This window comes from Montipora foliosa, chromosome 2 (genome assembly GCF_036669935.1).
Source record: "Montipora foliosa isolate CH-2021 chromosome 2, ASM3666993v2, whole genome shotgun sequence".
In the NCBI taxonomy this organism is placed as follows: domain Eukaryota; kingdom Metazoa; phylum Cnidaria; class Anthozoa; order Scleractinia; family Acroporidae; genus Montipora; species Montipora foliosa.
Genome location: NC_090870.1, coordinates 49,483,831 through 49,502,509, shown reverse-complemented (window position 1 = coordinate 49,502,509; position 18,679 = coordinate 49,483,831). Strand labels below are relative to the sequence as shown.

General features: G+C 39.3%; 1 protein-coding gene and 4 non-coding genes across 5 annotated transcripts; 3 read left to right on the top strand and 2 right to left on the bottom strand.

The window, feature by feature from the left end:
* The first annotated feature begins 1,847 nt into the window (after positions 1 to 1,847).
* Trnak-uuu (transfer RNA lysine (anticodon UUU)) lies at positions 1,848 to 1,920 on the top strand. The gene has a single exon. It is a non-coding gene; the product is annotated as a tRNA-Lys (tRNA).
* A 2,030-nt stretch (positions 1,921 to 3,950) lies between these two features.
* Trnak-uuu (transfer RNA lysine (anticodon UUU)) lies at positions 3,951 to 4,023 on the top strand. The gene has a single exon. It is a non-coding gene; the product is annotated as a tRNA-Lys (tRNA).
* A 2,030-nt stretch (positions 4,024 to 6,053) lies between these two features.
* Trnak-uuu (transfer RNA lysine (anticodon UUU)) lies at positions 6,054 to 6,126 on the top strand. The gene has a single exon. It is a non-coding gene; the product is annotated as a tRNA-Lys (tRNA).
* A 3,291-nt stretch (positions 6,127 to 9,417) lies between these two features.
* Positions 9,418 to 9,490, bottom strand: Trnak-uuu (transfer RNA lysine (anticodon UUU)). The gene has a single exon. It is a non-coding gene; the product is annotated as a tRNA-Lys (tRNA).
* Positions 9,491 to 9,931: 441 nt separating this feature from the next.
* Positions 9,932 to 18,677, bottom strand: LOC137990910 (U11/U12 small nuclear ribonucleoprotein 35 kDa protein-like). Its single transcript, XM_068836023.1, has 7 exons — positions 18,369 to 18,677; positions 16,622 to 16,699; positions 16,236 to 16,301; positions 15,117 to 15,187; positions 12,849 to 12,939; positions 12,029 to 12,104; positions 9,932 to 10,733 (listed from the first exon to the last, which is right to left on the bottom strand). Exons 1-7 carry the CDS (start codon positions 18,538 to 18,540, stop codon positions 10,331 to 10,333), a joined length of 957 nt encoding a protein of 318 aa, XP_068692124.1. The 5' UTR covers positions 18,541 to 18,677; the 3' UTR covers positions 9,932 to 10,330.
* Positions 18,678 to 18,679: the final 2 nt, after the last annotated feature.

Sequence of the window (18,679 nt, the reverse complement as noted above, 5' to 3'; positions counted from 1 at the left end):
CATTATCGTGAAGGCTTAACAGGCAGAATAGTGATTTATCCGGTGGATAGCGTTATCCACCTTTTGAACAACCGGGCCCAGACAGTCTTAGTTCTTTTTCTTACGTACGTATCAGCTAAGTTGCGGAATGCGCTACCTGATTTTATCCGTACCACTGAGTTCACTGGTTTTAAAAGAGAATCCAGGGCCGCATTTTGTAATGCAGCTTTTCTTTTTAAGTAATATATATTGAAATATTATGTATTTAGTCATGAATCTGTATATGCTATGTATTTTAGTTGTAAATGTAATGACTCGAAGACACTGGCTGCTGTAGTTATTCTGAAATTCGAGATGAAATAAAGTTTATGCATGTAAGTATGTTACCTTCAGCAGTGCGCCTGCGTGCAGTTTGTAATCTGCGACTCCAGTGCTTACCATATGACAGATAAAATGACTTATCTCTTGAATATATAAGCGACTAAATCTTACGCTAAATTGTAATGACAAGGGCGGTCTGGAGCTGTGAGTAGGCGTGGGATTTGTCTCATATGGTTTAGGGGCCGACATATCTCTCCCTCAATGCCGTACCGGGAGGCGAGGTCGGTAGCAGAAAGCAGCGAAGGGCCAACTGCGTCCAAATGCGATCGCACGGGCCGAAATCCCGGGATGACTCGTTTGGTACGACGCACCAGCGCCATGTCTGTAGGTACTGCATTTTTCTCTTTTGTTCAAACATGCGTAAATGTTCAGGCTCTCCGATGGCCTAGCCTACCAAAAAAATTAAAATGCTGGTTTTTACAAGGAATTGATATTTCAGTTGATTCTACAGGTATAAACGTAACGTAAGAACTGCGCGTGTCTGGCCTTCTCGAGACAGAAGTGAGAGATGGTTTCATGCAGACTGGGACGCCTGAAATGCCCTGTTGTAAACATCACTGGCGGTTCAGGAGTGAAGTTGTCTCTCTGGCGTTTCTGTGGACGAATTCCAGGACCTACCGATACAATTTGGGCAAGTTTTAAACACTAAAATCTTCAATCGGTGCTGTATTTTGCTCATAGGGCTGGGTGACCCGACACTTATAAAAGAATCCTTGAAAAAGCACGAGACTGGCTCAGGCTCATCAATTGGCTAAAGTGCGGCCGGAGGAATAAGTAGTGAGAAGAATATTTCTAGCCAGATACTAAGGAGTATACCTGGTGTGTGATGTTAACGTAGACTTTTGATTTCTGAACAAGTTTTTATTATAGAAAATTCTGGACAAACTTGAGCTTTTTTCGCTGTTATCCTCGTAGCAAAAAGCTGGTCTTCCGTAATTTCTTCTCAAAGAAACGGTTTAATGTAAATAAGGAAATACTGAGATTTATATTTGCAAATTACCTGTCCTCTCACCACTTCAGTCAAACTCTACATCTCTATGCAATAAGCGCATTCAAAATCTTCTTATGCACGATCTTCGCGGAAATTGCATGATCATTCTGTCTGTCCCTCAATAAACCTAAAACAACCAGTTATGGTACTATATTACTGTAATTCTATATACGTGCTGTCTCAAGCTATGATGATGCCTCCTTCAGTACTTTCATAAACTGTAGAAAAAGTTGCCATGGCAACGATGTAATTTCACAAGTGAAATTATAAATTAATGCTCAAATTTCGCGCTAAAATTAAGAAGTAATTTGTCATCCATGTTATTAATACTGAAATCTTGTTAATGTGCAATGAAATCGCGGCGCAGTCCCTTTGCTTCTTTTGCAAGATAATTTGAGTCCAGAGTTCTATGAACATAACATTTCCCGTAGAAGCTGTGATAGCTGCGTTCTCAATCATTCATAAAAACTGCGCAACATTTTGTGTAACGTCGTGAGCCCGGTTAGCTCAGTCGGTAGAGCATCAGACTTTTAATCTGAGGGTCATGGGTTCAAGTCCCATATCGGGCGACTTTGTTTTAAGTTATTCTTTATTGATCGTACGAACAAAAATGAGAGTATTTATTTGAAGCACGGGCTATAGCCGAAAGAGGCAAATGATCGTAGCACTTACTTGGTTCGTAATCACTTCAACACGATCTCTTCTCTGAATTCACGCTTACCGTGAATTTTAAATTTGCTTTGAATTCACCATTATCGTGAAGGCTTAACTGCAGAATAGTGATTTATCCGGTAGATAGCGTTATCCACCTTTTGAACAACCGGGCCCAGCCAGTCTTAGTTCTTTTTCTTACGTACGTATCAGCTAAGTTGCGGAATGCGCTACCTGACTTTATCCGTACCACTGAGTTCACTGGTTTTAAAAGAGAATCCAGGGCCGCATTTTGTAATGCAGCTTTTCTTTTTAAGTAATATATATTGAAATATTATGTATTTAGTCATGAATCTGTATATGCTATGTATTTTAGTTGTAAATGTAATGTCTCGAAGACATTGGCTCCTGTAGTTTTTCTGAAATTCGAGATGAAATAAAGTTTATGCATGTAAGTATGTTACCTTCAGCAGTGCGCCTGCGTGCAGTTTGTAATCTGCGACTCCAGTGCTTACCATATGACAGATAAAATGACTTATCTCTTGAATATATAAGCGACTAAATCTTAAGCTAAATTGTAATGACAAGGGCGGTCTGGAGCTGTGAGTAGGCGTGGGATTTGCCTCATATGGTTTAGGGGCCGACATATCTCTCCCTCAATGCCGTACCGGGAGGCGAGGTCGGTAGCAGAAAGCAGCGAAGGGCCAACTGCGTCCAAAAGCGATCGCACGGGCCGAAATCCCGGGATGACTCGTTTGGTACGACGCTCCAGCGCCATGTCTGGAGGTACTGCATTTTTCTCTTTTGTTGAAACATGCGTAAATGTTCAGGCTCTCCGATGGCCTAGCCTACCAAAAATATTAAGATGCTGGTTTTTACAAGGAATTGATATTTCAGTTGATTCTACAGGTATAAACGTAACGTAAGAACCGCGCGTGTCTGGCGTTCTCGAGACAGAGGTGAGAGATGGTTTCATGCAGACTGGGACGCCTAAAATGCCCCGTTGTAAACATCAGTGGCGGTTCAGGAGTGAAGTTGTCTCAAGAGGGCTTTTCTGTGGACGAATTGCAGGACCTACCGATACAATTTGGCCCAGTTTTGGAAGCTAAAATCTTCAATCGGTGCTGTATTTTGCTCATAGGGCTGGGTGACCCGACACTTATAAAAGAATTCTTGAAAAAGCACGAGACTGGCTCAGGCTCATCAAATAGCTAAAGTGCGGCCGGAGGAAAAAGTAGTGAGAAGAATATTTCTAGCCAGATACTAAGGAGTATACCTGGTGTGTGATGTTAACGTAGACTTTTGATTTCTGAACAAGTTTTTATTATAGAAAATTCGGGACAAAGTAGAGGTTTTTTTAGCTGTTATCCTCGTAGCAAAAAGCTGGCCTTCCGTAATTTCTTGTCAAAGAAACGGTTTAATGTAAATAAGGGAATACTGAGATTTATATTTACAAATTACCTGTCCTCTTACCACTTCAGTCAAACTCTACATCTCTATGCAATAAGCGCATTCAAAATCTTCTTATGCACGATCTTCGCGGAAATTACATGATTATTCTGTCTGTCCCTCAATAAACCTAAAATAACCAGTTATGGTACTATATTACTGTAATTCTATATACGTTTAGTCTCAAGCTATGATGTTGCCTCCTTCAGTACTTTCATAAACTGTAAAAAAAGTTGCCATGGCAACGATGTAATTTCACAAGTGAAATTATAAATTAATGCTCAAATTTCGCGCCAAAATTAAGGAGTAATTTGTCATCCATGTTATTAATACTGAAATCTTGTTAATGTGCAATGAAATCGCGGCGCAGTGCCTTTGCTTCTTTTGCAAGATAATTTGAGTCCAGAGTTCTATGAACATAACATTTCCGGTAGAAGCTGTGATAGCTGCGTTCTCAATCATTCATAAAAACTACGCAACATTTTGTGTAACGTCGTGAGCCCGGTTAGCTCAGTCGGTAGAGCATCAGACTTTTAATCTGAGGGTCATGGGTTCAAGTCCCATATCGGGCGACTTTGTTTTAAGTTATTCTTTATTGATCGTACGAACAAAAATGAGAGTATTTATTTGAAGCACGGGCTATAGCCGAAAGAGGCAAATGATCGTAGCACTTACTTGGTTCGTAATCACTTCAACACGATCTCTTCTCTGAATTCACGCTTACCGTGAATTTTAAATTTGCTTTGAATTCACCATTATCGTGAAGGCTTAACTGCAGAATAGTGATTTATCCGGTAGATAGCGTTATCCACCTTTTGAACAACCGGGCCCAGCCAGTCTTAGTTCTTTTTCTTACGTACGTATCAGCTAAGTTGCGGAATGCGCTACCTGACTTTATCCGTACCACTGAGTTCACTGGTTTTAAAAGAGAATCCAGGGCCGCATTTTGTAATGCAGCTTTTCTTTTTAAGTAATATATATTGAAATATTATGTATTTAGTCATGAATCTGTATATGCTATGTATTTTAGTTGTAAATGTAATGTCTCGAAGACATTGGCTCCTGTAGTTTTTCTGAAATTCGAGATGAAATAAAGTTTATGCATGTAAGTATGTTACCTTCAGCAGTGCGCCTGCGTGCAGTTTGTAATCTGCGACTCCAGTGCTTACCATATGACAGATAAAATGACTTATCTCTTGAATATATAAGCGACTAAATCTTAAGCTAAATTGTAATGACAAGGGCGGTCTGGAGCTGTGAGTAGGCGTGGGATTTGCCTCATATGGTTTAGGGGCCGACATATCTCTCCCTCAATGCCGTACCGGGAGGCGAGGTCGGTAGCAGAAAGCAGCGAAGGGCCAACTGCGTCCAAAAGCGATCGCACGGGCCGAAATCCCGGGATGACTCGTTTGGTACGACGCTCCAGCGCCATGTCTGGAGGTACTGCATTTTTCTCTTTTGTTGAAACATGCGTAAATGTTCAGGCTCTCCGATGGCCTAGCCTACCAAAAATATTAAGATGCTGGTTTTTACAAGGAATTGATATTTCAGTTGATTCTACAGGTATAAACGTAACGTAAGAACCGCGCGTGTCTGGCGTTCTCGAGACAGAGGTGAGAGATGGTTTCATGCAGACTGGGACGCCTAAAATGCCCCGTTGTAAACATCAGTGGCGGTTCAGGAGTGAAGTTGTCTCAAGAGGGCTTTTCTGTGGACGAATTGCAGGACCTACCGATACAATTTGGCCCAGTTTTGGAAGCTAAAATCTTCAATCGGTGCTGTATTTTGCTCATAGGGCTGGGTGACCCGACACTTATAAAAGAATTCTTGAAAAAGCACGAGACTGGCTCAGGCTCATCAAATAGCTAAAGTGCGGCCGGAGGAAAAAGTAGTGAGAAGAATATTTCTAGCCAGATACTAAGGAGTATACCTGGTGTGTGATGTTAACGTAGACTTTTGATTTCTGAACAAGTTTTTATTATAGAAAATTCGGGACAAAGTAGAGGTTTTTTTAGCTGTTATCCTCGTAGCAAAAAGCTGGCCTTCCGTAATTTCTTGTCAAAGAAACGGTTTAATGTAAATAAGGGAATACTGAGATTTATATTTACAAATTACCTGTCCTCTTACCACTTCAGTCAAACTCTACATCTCTATGCAATAAGCGCATTCAAAATCTTCTTATGCACGATCTTCGCGGAAATTACATGATTATTCTGTCTGTCCCTCAATAAACCTAAAATAACCAGTTATGGTACTATATTACTGTAATTCTATATACGTTTAGTCTCAAGCTATGATGTTGCCTCCTTCAGTACTTTCATAAACTGTAAAAAAAGTTGCCATGGCAACGATGTAATTTCACAAGTGAAATTATAAATTAATGCTCAAATTTCGCGCCAAAATTAAGGAGTAATTTGTCATCCATGTTATTAATACTGAAATCTTGTTAATGTGCAATGAAATCGCGGCGCAGTGCCTTTGCTTCTTTTGCAAGATAATTTGAGTCCAGAGTTCTATGAACATAACATTTCCGGTAGAAGCTGTGATAGCTGCGTTCTCAATCATTCATAAAAACTGCGCAACATTTTGTGTAACGTCGTGAGCCCGGTTAGCTCAGTCGGTAGAGCATCAGACTTTTAATCTGAGGGTCATGGGTTCAAGTCCCATATCGGGCGACTTTGTTTTAAGTTATTCTTTATTGATCGTACGAACAAAAATGAGAGTATTTATTTGAAGCACGGGCTATAGCTGAAAGAGGGAAATGATCGTAGCACTTACCTGGTTCGTAATCACTTCCACACGATCTCTTCTCTGAATTCACGATTACCGTAAATTTTAAATTTCCTTTGAATTCACTATTATCGTGAAGGCTTAACTGCAGAATAGTGATTTATCCGGTGGATAGCGTTATCCACCTTTTGAACAACCGGGCCCAGCCAGTCTTAGTTCTTTTTCTTACGTACGTATCAGCTAAGTTGCGGAATGCGCTACCTGACTTTATCCGTACCACTGAGTTCACTGGTTTTAAAAGAGAATCCAGGGCCGCATTTTGTAATGCAGCTTTTCTTTTTAAGTAATATATATTGAAATATTATGTATTTAGTCATGAATCTGTATATGCTATGTATTTTAGTTGTAAATGTAATGTCTCGAAGACATTGGCTCCTGTAGTTTTTCTGAAATTCGAGATGAAATAAAGTTTATGCATGTAAGTATGTTACCTTCAGCAGTGCGCCTGCGTGCAGTTTGTAATCTGCGACTCCAGTGCTTACCATATGACAGATAAAATGACTTATCTCTTGAATATATAAGCGACTAAATCTTACGCTAAATTGTAATGACAAGGGCGGTCTGGAGCTGTGAGTAGGCGTGGGATTTGTCTCATATGGTTTAGGGGCCGACATATCTCTCCCTCAATGCCATACCGGGAGGCGAGGTCGGTAGCAGAAAGCAGCGAAGGGCCAACTGCGTCCAAAAGCGACCGCACGGGCCGAAATCCCGGGATGACTCGTTTGGTACGACGCTCCAGCGCCATGTCTGGAGGTACTGCATTTTTCTCTTTTGTTCAAACATGCGTAAATGTTCAGGCTCTCCGATGGCCTAAACTACCAAAAAAATTAAGATGCTGGTTTTTACAAGGAATTGATATTTCAGTTGCTTCTACTGGTATAAACGTAACGTAATAACCGCGCGTGTCTGGCCTTCTCGAGACAGAGCTGAGAGATGGTTTTATGCAGACTGGGACGCCTAAAATGCCCCGTTGTAAACATCAGTGGCGGTTCAGGAGTGAAGTTGTCTCACAGGGCCTTTCTGTGGACGAATTCCAGGACGTACCGATACAATTTGGGCAAGTTTTGGAAGCTAAAATCTTCAATCGGTGCTGTATTTTGCTCATAGGGCTGGGTGACCGGACACTTATAAAAGAATCCTTGAAAAAGCACGAGACTGGCTCAGGCTCATCAAATAGCTAAAGCGCGGCCGGAGGAAAAAGTAGTGAGAAGAATATTTCTAGCCAGATACTAAGGAGTATACCTGGTGTGTGATGTTAACGTAGACTTTTGATTTCTGAACAAGTTTTTATTATAGAAAATTCGGGACAAAGTAGAGGTTTTTTCGCTGTTATCCTCGTAGGAAAAAGCTGGCCTTCCGTAATTTCTTGTCAAAGAAACGGTTTAATGTAAATAAGGGACTACTGAGATTTATATTTGCAAATTACCTGTCCTCTCACCAGTTAAGTGAAAGCAATAAGCGCATCCAAGATCTTCTTATGCATGATCTACGCGGAAATTACATGATCATTCTATCTGTCCCTCAATAAACCTAAAACAACCAGTTATGATACTATATTGGGAGGTGCGGGGGCCTCATGGTTAGTGTGCTCTACTCCGGATCTTTTTGTCCGGGTTCGGGTCCTGGCCGGGGACATTGTGTTGTGTTCTTGGGCAAGACACTTTACTCTCACGGTGCCTCTCTCCACCCAGGTGTATAAATGGGTACCGGCGTAATGCCGGGGGTAACCCTGCGATGGACTAGCATTCCATCCAGGGGGGAGCATAAATACTCATAGTCGCTTCATGTTACGGAAACCGGAGATAAGCGATGGCCTTAATGGGCCTTCAGGCTCGTAACAGAGACTTTATGATACTATATTACTGTAATTCAATATACGCGCAGTCTCAAGCTACGATGATGCTTGGGGGCAATTAATATCATGAGTGGCAAACTCAGTACGTTCATAAAACGCCATTTTGCCAGTGTAGAAAAAGTTGCCATGGCAACAATGTAATTTCACAAGTGAAATTATAAATTAATGCTCAAATTTCGCGCCAAAATTAAGGAGTAATTTGTCATCCATGTTATTAACATTAAGCGTATACGCAAGGATCTAACCAGCGAATCTGCGGCGACCCTAGTTCATGCGTTTATAACTAGTCGAGTTGACTATTGTAACAGTCTTTATTACGGCCTCCCTGATTATCAGCTTCATAAGTTGCAACGAGTTTTGAATTCTTCTGCTCGCTTAGTTTTTTGTGCACCTCGATCTTGTCATATCACTCCGCTATTACGGGAGTTACATTGGTTACCAGTCCGCTCTCGTATTGAATTTAAGTTACTTTTGATAACTTTTAAAGTTCTTAAGGGGCTAGCACCACTGTACCTTAGTGAGCTTATTTCTGTATTGCCCCCATCTAGTTACAATCTTAGAAGGAACTATAACGGTACATTGCTATGCACTCCTAAATCTAAGAAACTTAAGACCCATTTATTCGCCAGAGTTTTTACCGAGTAACAGTTGTAACAGTTTTGTACACATTTGTATTTATATATGTTTATTTCTAAGTTTTATTTTTATATTCTTTATTTATTTATATATTATTTTTATTGCACTATTGTCATTAGTGTTGTTTTATTGCTACTAGTTTGTAACTAGCGCACAGATACTTGCTCTTTACAAGTTGATTATTATTTTCATTTATTTTATTATTTTTTATTATTTAATACTGAAATCTTGTTAATGTGCATTGAAATCGTGCATAGCCTTTGCTTCTTTTGCAAGATAATTTGAGTCCAGAGTTCTGTGAACATAACATTTCCCGTAGTAGTAGTAGTAGTAGTCTGCGAACTTGTTTCGTTACTGAGTTAGGCACGTAGCCACGTTAGTCGTTTGGCCAGGTCGCCAGGCCACTTATCCTCTTAGCCGTGTAGCTCCGTAGCCGCGTAGCCACAGATTTTACATGTGTTTTGGAATGACAGGGTATTCTGCAGTTAAGCCTCCACAATAACGATGAATTCAAAGCAAATTTAAAATTCACGGTAATCGTGAATTCAGAGAAGAGATCGTGTTGAAGTGATTACGAGCCAGGTAAGTGCTACGATCATTTCCCTCTTTCAGCTATAGCCCGTGCTTCAAATAAATACTCTCATTTTTGCTCGTACGATCAATAAAGAATAACTTAAAACAAAGTCGCCAGTTATGGGACTTGAACCCACGACCCTCAGATTAAAAGTCTGATGCTCTACCGACTGAGCTAACCGGGCTCACGACGTTACACCAAATGTTGCGCAGTTTTTATGAATGATTGAGAACGCAGCTATTACAGCTTCTTCTTCTACTGCTACTGCTACTTCCACGACAAACAACTCCTAATTAGTAATCAGAAGTTCATGCGTGGGTCCGATTTCTGTCAGAATTCTTTTTTTCCCCAGAAAATGCTTGCTCAATCATCGACAAATACTTCCCTGACTCATTTAACGGCCGTGCAGGATACAGGCTGTGAACTTAGTTTTATGGTCTAGTTCCAGCTACGGTACCCCTTGGCTCAATTGAAGGGAATCGCGAAGGCGTACGTTCGACTCCCTTTATTTAACAGCACCCAGATTTTTTCATACATGTCTTCCTACGTGTAATAAGGGAATGGGACACCATAAAACGATCTTCTGCCGATTGCTATTCCACAAACAAGACTCACACTCAAACACTCGTTGTTGGCCCTGTTATTTTATTGGAAAAATTCAGAGGAATCTAGAGTCCATCAGGTCGATGGTTAGATTCAGATTTCCAGCCATTGGCGGCGCGCTATTCTGGGATGGTGTACTCCAACTTTGTGGCTGAAAACTCCTATATGGGCCTCTTCCCTAGAACCATTGTATAAATGTCAGAAGTGGCGCTGAAATTTGAATAACAGTACTTGTACATCTTCACATCTACGCGAGAAGTCCTTTGTTAAACAGTACTAACACAAGGCTCCAGATGTTTAAGTATTGTTATTCAAATTTCAGCGCCATTTATGCAATGGGTCTCTGTTTCTTTAGTTGTGATACAGACAGCTTTGGGAGATTGACACCAGCTGAATTTGCAGCTACCAACACAAAGATCTGTTAGCTGATCCCGACCTCCTGATGTTCATGTTTATGATAAGCGTCTTTTGCCTTTTCACTTGTCTCGTAACTGTTTTTTACTTTATCTTGATACCCGTCTCTCTCTCTGTGGCGAGATTCACCGTGACGCCCGCGCTCTTTGTAACGCTCTCCACCACGTTCACGTGATCTTTCATAGTCACGAGATCGCTCGCTGACACGAGACCTTTCACTGTCACGTTCACGATATTTTTTCCCATCATCTCCACGGTCACGATAGCGAGAAGTACTTCGCGACATTTCTCTGTCACGCTCACGTTTCTCGCGTTCACGATCGCGATAACTGTAATTCTCGCGTGACGTCTCGTGATCACGTGAGCCACGCAAATAGTTGTTGTTTTGTTTCCGATCCTGTTCACTTGGTCTAGAGGTAAAAATGAAATTAAATAAATAATTAAAGGTCTTCATTAATTTCAAAAACGGACGTTCTGAATTACAATGAAATAAATTTTAAAAGACACCTATTGATAAAAGGGCGTTTTAAAACGTTCGGTTCTAATTGGAGGAGGTACATAGGAATGGCCACGATTCCTTAGCAATCAGCTTGTTTTACTGGGTGGTAGGGGATCTGCCAAAGGGCCTTTAGTAAAAGGTGTGATATTTTCCATCACTTCTTATCTGAAGGCTCTAAAAGGTTCAAAATAGGCTTGACCTCCTTTGGGAAGGCAAAACGAACTGCTATTTTCTGAAACTTGTCATAACTTGCAATACCCCATACTGAAATTCCAAGGCAAAATCAAACTATGAAAAAGGTGGTGTACACAATCTAAACTATAACCACACAGCACTTTCATCCTTTGTTTGTGTAATTTATAGCTTGTTTAAACTGGATTCTTGTTTTACCTTTATGGAAAATCAAACTAATGCATACTGGAGATAGTCCAGAGGTACATGAAAATTTGGTTACATGACATGAATTGTTGTCAAGGTAAATAAAGCATCATGAGAAATATTGAGCATCACCACACAAATCTTTCTTACAGTGGTTAATTTACCTTCATCAACCTGTTTGATGAAACCAAATGAGTGTCCAGTACGCATAAGATGTTCTAATTTCTAAACATGTTGGCAAATCGACTTGAAGGAGCTATGTCATGTTAGTTTAGGGTGTTTCGGGGAAATCTTTGGTAAAATTCGAATTTAAAACTTGAAAATAGTAATGTGGAATTCCTTTACTGATAAAATTATCGTTACATCACAAACAAGATAATTCTGAGCAGAAACGACGTTTATCCAGGCGATTTACCATTAAACTTGACATGCAATCTGTTTTAATCTTGTCCATTTGCATCCATCCACGCTTCTCTTTCCTTTTGATGTATTTCTTTTATGTTGTTGAACAGTTTTTTTTTTGGGGGGGGGGGGGGGTTATTCTGGGCGTCATGAAATTAGTTCATTTTGCGTGACTTAGCCCCTTTAACGTCTGTAGGCAAATCGACTTCAGCGTAGGCGAATCAATGTGAAGGGGAAACGACCGGTTACCATGGACAACCTCTAGAATGCAAATTATTGTGTTTCATTCCTCACCAACACAGCACCTCAAGGCTTCTACATGTACAGGGGTTAGCTCAATACCTCCACTGTACCCCCATAAAAAACTTAAAAACATTAATAACAAAAGGTAAATGTAAATTAATGACAAAATTACTAAAAACCTACATTGGTCTTCTAAATGGCCGATCTCTGCCTCCAAACCTCAACTGTCCAGATTCTTTTTTGCCTCCAAAACCACCACCTGCAAGTTACAAACTCATGTCATTCAAAAGATGCTGAACTAATGATATTTGCCTGCATTCAAACAAAACAAGCGAACCCGTAATGCCAGATAAGATCTGGAATACTTTATTTGCCTTTGCTTTGTTTGAATTTGAGGAATACTTGACAAGTTGTGACATTTTCGTTTACATCTCAAGGCCTACATAGTAACTGTTTTGAACAAATCATGCAACAATAATTTAGATCACACTTGAGGGATAAGTGTCAGCTAAACAACCAATTATTAACAAACAGAACTGAATGTACCGGTAAAAACATGAATGAAATAAATGATAAATAATCATAAATGTATAAACTAACAAAAAAAGCAGTCACGTTATTGTCACACATTTAAATGTATCTTGTCGGCCAAGTACTCCTTTCTGGGTTGTTCTCTCACATATTAAGGGCGCGTTCGATTGACCGTATTCCGGAATAGGAATACATGGAATAGAAGTTAGAAATCCTTCGTTTTTACAGAGATTCACATTTATATTGTCAAACATCTGCTAAAATGCTACTTCAAACAAAGCTCCATTATCCATGTTGTTGCAAAACGCTACACATGGTGTTTTAAATCATCACTCCACGTATTCTTATTCCCGAATAAGGTCAATCGAACGCACCCTAAAATAATTAACAAGAAACTTTTAACTCTTAGGTTGAATTTACAGCTGTCATTTAAGGGATGACTGTGGTTGCCTCTTCCCCACAGACAGCTTACCGAGTCGTCTTGGAATCCATCCCTTTAAGGTTCTTGCTGCTTCATACTCCACGAGTATAGTGCAACCATCAATGGTTTCATTGTGCAGTTCCTGCAACAAGATACAAAGTGAAAGAGGAAGAAAGTTACTCAAAGTGGGCCAAAAAATCTCAAGTTACAGAAGGCTTTGGAACAACATTACTTGTATTGATTCTGTACCCCGGCATTTTCAGGGGCCCCAAAATTCGAAATTCTATCACTGTGCAAAGTAATCTGTTTCCATCGGACATCAATGGGCTATATAATTCCATTTTCCATGGAAAAATAAGCTATGTTTGTTAGAATTTCAGTTTCTATTATTTTTTATGTATGACTTGCTCTTCGCAACATGTTATCGAGTAGAAACGGAATTGTTGTTGAACCATCTTCTCTTGGAACAGCAGCAAAGAGTACTGTGACTAGGAATTCCTCGAAGACCAGAGGACGATTAATGGCTGGAATGATCAGAATTAATGTATATCATTTTTGCTAAATGAAGAAATAACTTCTTGGACTATTTCTTCTGATGTATAGTTTGTTACGATTTTATTGAAACTAATGCGTGTACAAACTTCTTCCTGAAGGTGGGAAGTAACCTGAACTGGTAACCCAGGGATTTCATGTGTCTACTTTTGGTGGGAATTTTGCTATTGATCCAGACGATTGCCGAATTTTTGTGTTCAGAAACACATTCAAAAAGGTGTCGAGCTGTGTAGCCGACATAACCTGCATTGCACAGATCACGTACAATTGACAATTGAGGGCTTGGCTTCTTTTGGTTTCAGAACCTGTTCTAATTTCTTGCTTACAAAAACTGGCTGCAAAGTGGGGCCAATCTTATTACTAAGATCAAGCAACTGCCTCCGAACTTGGTCTTTGAATGGTAGACTAATTCTGACTATGTTGCTGTCGTCAGTATTTCTCTCCGCTACGCTTACTGAAGGGTTTCCAGATTTAAAAGTGGAAATAAAATTGGAAATAACAGAATCTATAAGACTCCACAGGTAATCAAAACGGGTTAACTAGGTACCATGCATAGAAACTGTCTTCCCCTCTTGAATTGACGACAGACGCATCTCTACACTTCATAGAAAAGCGCCTGAAATGGCAAGGTATTTTGCTGTTTTTTTCTGATTGAAATTCATTTAATTTCACAGGATAATTTCCCCCGAGAACCTTCGAAGCATTTTTTAATTCTGTGACAAAATTGTTCTAATTTTTCTCTTGAGTGCTGGAAGACCTTAACAATATCTGCAAGCCCATACATGTTAGTGAATAAATAATGAAACAAAATCAGAGTTTACAGCCAAGACATATCCCTTTTTTTGTGTAAACTATAATTTGTAATGTAATTCAAGTAGTTCATCAATGGTAGTGTAAATCGTGTAAACTGTAATAATTCTTGTAGGTTATTATTTTTATGTAAAAGTTTATTGCTTAGCATATTACAGTACAACGCACCGTACTGTGGCCACCCAACAAACTTTCACATTTGACCACTAAGTGTAAGTACATCAACTCAACAACCCATGCAACAGTGTTCAAATTACAACTGTATGATTTTTGCAAGGAGGAGTGACTGTCAATGAAATTTGCACATCCTGATCGTAAAAAACTTTGTAGGGTGGCCACGGTAAGGTGCATCAAACTGTAAGTCTGTTTCTTTCATATTGCATTTATCTTTGTTGTATTTTTTGTGTATATGTAATGTAATTCTTCTATTTGTGACAATAAAGCTTTTAAATTACAACAAAACAAAGGGGTGCAAAGTAAAGTGGGCGAGCAAGACTCTTTAACACCGAGGAAGATGACAAGAATCTGAAGGGTACCAGTTCCCTGAAAGTAGAAGGCCAAATGATCCCAAGGGAAAGGGTAAGCCGCTTGGGAAACAGTAATAACAGCAAACTTGATAATTGACCACCACAAACAACAAACAGCACATTTAATTAGTCAAAACAGAGATAACAAATCCCCGAAAGACAAAGCTGCAACTTCAAGTCTCACTTTGACCTCTTCCTGGAAATGTCCTTTGAATGTAAATAGTAAAATGATCTGCATAGTCTGCTTAGTGAAAAGCCTTTTAACCAAAGGCAGTGGTCAAGTGGTCATGTTATAAAATTAATTAGTTTAACCCATTGACTCCTGGGGGTTCCCCATAGATGAGTAAAATTGTCTGGTGTTAGACAGAGTAAAATACTAAGTATGGCCGGTTTAGGGGTGAATGGGTTAATAAATATAATATTATTTTACCCTCCAGGCTTTATTAGCATCTCTGTCACTTTTGTACTCCACAAATGCATAGCCTCTTGAGAACCCTGTAACTAAATTCAATGAAGACAAGGCCATTAAAAGTGTCATGATGAACACCGGTCATTGTAAATAGCATGGGACCTCTGCTACATGTACACACTGTAACTTTTAACCAAACAATAATATTATTTATAAAGACAGTGACTTTATTACTTTCAGCACAAGGAAGGCTGTGAGACAACGCTCCACGGTTATTACAGAGCATAATTTATGTGGTTGAGAATTGCATGTTACCTCTCATGCATGGTATCTCATTAGTCCTAAACACTCAGGTGAAGGAGATGACCAAAACTGACAATGTTACTGGGGTAATATTACAACAAACTGGGTTGCAGGGATGGCGCAGTGATGTCAGAGCACTCGCCTCCCTCCAATGTGGCCCGGGTTTGATTCCCAGACTCGGCGTCATATGTGGGTTGAGTTTGTTGATTCTCTACTCTGTACCGAGAGGTTATTCCTGATTTGATGTCACAGTCTACTTTGCATGCACTTTTACAAAGAGTAAATGCAATGTAAATCAGTTTGTGACGTCAAATCAGGAATAGACCCACTCCCCTTCTGACTCATTCGTGAACAAAAGATGCTTGGATTTTTGCAACGTTTGAAGCCTATAAAATGGCATGTTAGAAAAATGAAAAAATGACCGCAATGCGTTTCGAACAGGTGCAAAGCTTCATTTTAGTGAAAAAAATATTTTGGGGTTAGGGGCACTTTAAACTCCCTATTATTATTGGCTGCAATGAGTTGAAATAAAATCCAGCCTGATTTGAAATGGCATCTCAAACTCAATTATATTGGGAGGACCCAGCACCCCTCCAGTCCTTATAAGGAATAAAAAATGTTTTCCAGGTCTAATACCCAAGAGAAATTCAAAGTTACCTTTCCCTGTTTCAACACTGACAATAATCACGTGGCTGAGCTGTGAGTTATTTGAATGGCTGCATCAGCATTCAATAATGAATGGATATGAGATCCTGATGATAGCTGGGGTGAAGTGCAAGATGTGGGAATTTCAGTCATCCACAAATGGCACAACTGTGTCTCATTGGCATCACTTACCAACATCTCTGACCAGCTTGCAATTCACTAATTCTCCACATTTTCCAAACACTTTATACACAGTATCTGACAATTAAAATTGGCAGAAACCGTTAAAATAAAAGTACTACGCACAAAATAGGAATGGCAGTAGGCTAAAAAAGGTCTATATTTTCTTTTTTGCTTGAGATTAAGTGCAACATTATCACTTAATACAAACAAAACTAATACAGCTCTGCTAAAAATGCTAATAAAAATTAATAATTTAGCCTTGATGGATTCAGATGACCTAGATCTATGACTCAATATGCATGGTATTTTTACTATATTTTCTTTCCGTTTTTCTACTGACAGCTGTCTTTCTTGCTAACATACTAAAACTGCATTAAATGAAAGTAAGGTTAAACCTTCACAGGTGTCCTTGCTCAGTTTCCCAACAAACAGTGTCTTGTCTGGATCACCACAAACTCTCTTGTTTGGTTTATCTGGAAATACAAATTATGTAATACAGAAAGAACCAGGAGTTGAAACAATTAAATTAAAAAATCAAAGTAAAGGAAAGCATTACGATTTTTGGTGAGTTCTAGGGTGCAGGATGTAGATGCTACCTTTCTTGAATAATAAAATCATTGCCTATTACAAAGTGGCATTTCATACGGGACCCGTACACTGACCTATATTTGCTATTCATATGGGAGTCTTCTCAGAATGATTATTACAGGTTCAATAACACTCGGAAAGTCTTACCCTGTCTTTAATTCTTTTATATACAGTTCAGATATTTACAATGCCATTGATGCCTGTTTAATTTCATGAAATATCTCCTTCGTTCAATGTCACCGGCCATCTGACCTGCCTTGTGTTTCTCGTATTTAAGTCTAAGCACCCATTTCAAATAGCGCTGATAAACAGTAGTTACATGTAAGTCTAAACACCCATTTTTAAATGGTTAGCTTTCAATAACAGCATGGCTTTGTCGTTCAAGGTTTAATAGGCTCAAAACCTGTAGTAATCATTCTAAGAAAACTCCCGTATGAATAACAAATTTACAGTAGGTCAGTGTACGGGTCCCATATGAATAGCCACTATTATTAGAAACAAAACAAGTACAAGTACAGTATGGTGTCCTTGGTCCATGAGATCCTTGGTCCGCGATCTTTCTCGTTAACTAAAAATACCACCAAAAACAAATGTATCCGATTATTTCTTGATTTCTTCTTTCACATGACGAAATTTCGGCTTTCCTACTATTGGTGATTGAGCAGAATTCAAGTTTGTTGACAGGTGTGTTGATTTGTCTTTCTAGAAAGTCTCTACTTTTGCGGCCCCGTAACTTACACAGTCATGTTTACTTGGCTTGTGTAAAGATAAAAGGCAACTGGAACATGTGTCTTTTGGCAGAATGGATTTACACATAAACTCACTTCTGCGGTTGGGAACAAATTTTCTGCAGAGTTTTAAACTTTTGTTTTATCTGTCCACAACTTACACTACTTATGACCCCAGAGAACTTAAATCTCGCAAACTAGATAAAGAAAACCTTTGATAAATGGAAAATGTCTTTGCTTTACCTGAATATTTTCAAAATCTTCTTTTATACATGTTTATGAACAGGTTACCTTCTTTAGTATGTCTAGAATACCTATACGGTCTTATAATGAAATGGAGCGTGTTTTGGGAGACAGTCAATTGAAAATAAAAGGAGATTCTATACTCTCAACAACATCCAATATGACTGTAGCTGAGACATATCAAGGAAAATAAAGAAGAAATAAATTTTCATGTTTGTACAGAAATAATCGGGATTAAAAGGTATTTTTTTTGGGCTGCTTACATGATTTGCGGACCAAAGACCAAATTCGCGGACGAAGCTAGGGAGACGCGATTACGTTCACCTTTTTTCGAATTACAAGAGAAATATTTCAGTTTGGATTTTGCCAATTGAATATTATCGCAAGAAACGAAAAAAGCTATCTTCAGGGAAAATTTCAGTTCGTGGCGTTTTGATTCAAGTAAGATATTCAAGATTATCCTTTTTTCTCGCGGACCACTGCACGGTGACCATACTATATATCAGCTGATCTGAGCTACCGAGACGAAAATCAGGTTAAATAACCCACTCACTGTGACATATATGAACAGTTATTTCCTTACATTTTGCCAACATAGCACGGGAAACAGCTCTATCGTGCGCTTCTGTATCTGTGCCATCGATGCTACCAGCTTGCAACGGATGGTAAAATTTCGCCAACGGCGACCAGTTGCTCCAAGTTGGAATCTCGTAGCCAACATCAACCTTTCCCACTTTATCATTTCCTGATTCCATTTTTTGATGTAGTTTTGAAGAAGAATCTAAAAATCATAAAAACCGTAGCAAGACATTTGTCTTCCTAAAAGCCATACGACCTCATTTTCAATTTTCAACAGATCCGTCCGCCATGTTGAAACATAATAAAACGCATTGC

Bases quoted from the DNA above. Each gene is read 5' to 3' on its own strand.
- LOC137990910 (XM_068836023.1), bottom strand. From the start codon at position 18,540: ATGGAATCAGGAAATGATAAAGTGGGAAAGGTTGATGTTGGCTACGAG. The intron at 16,700-18,368 runs GTAAGGAAATAA...TTGTATTTCCAG, and splicing joins CCGTGCTATGTTGGCAAAAT to ATAAACCAAACAAGAGAGTT. The intron at 12,940-15,116 runs GTAAAATAATAT...ATCTTGTTGCAG, and splicing joins ATGCTAATAAAGCCTGGAGG to GAACTGCACAATGAAACCAT.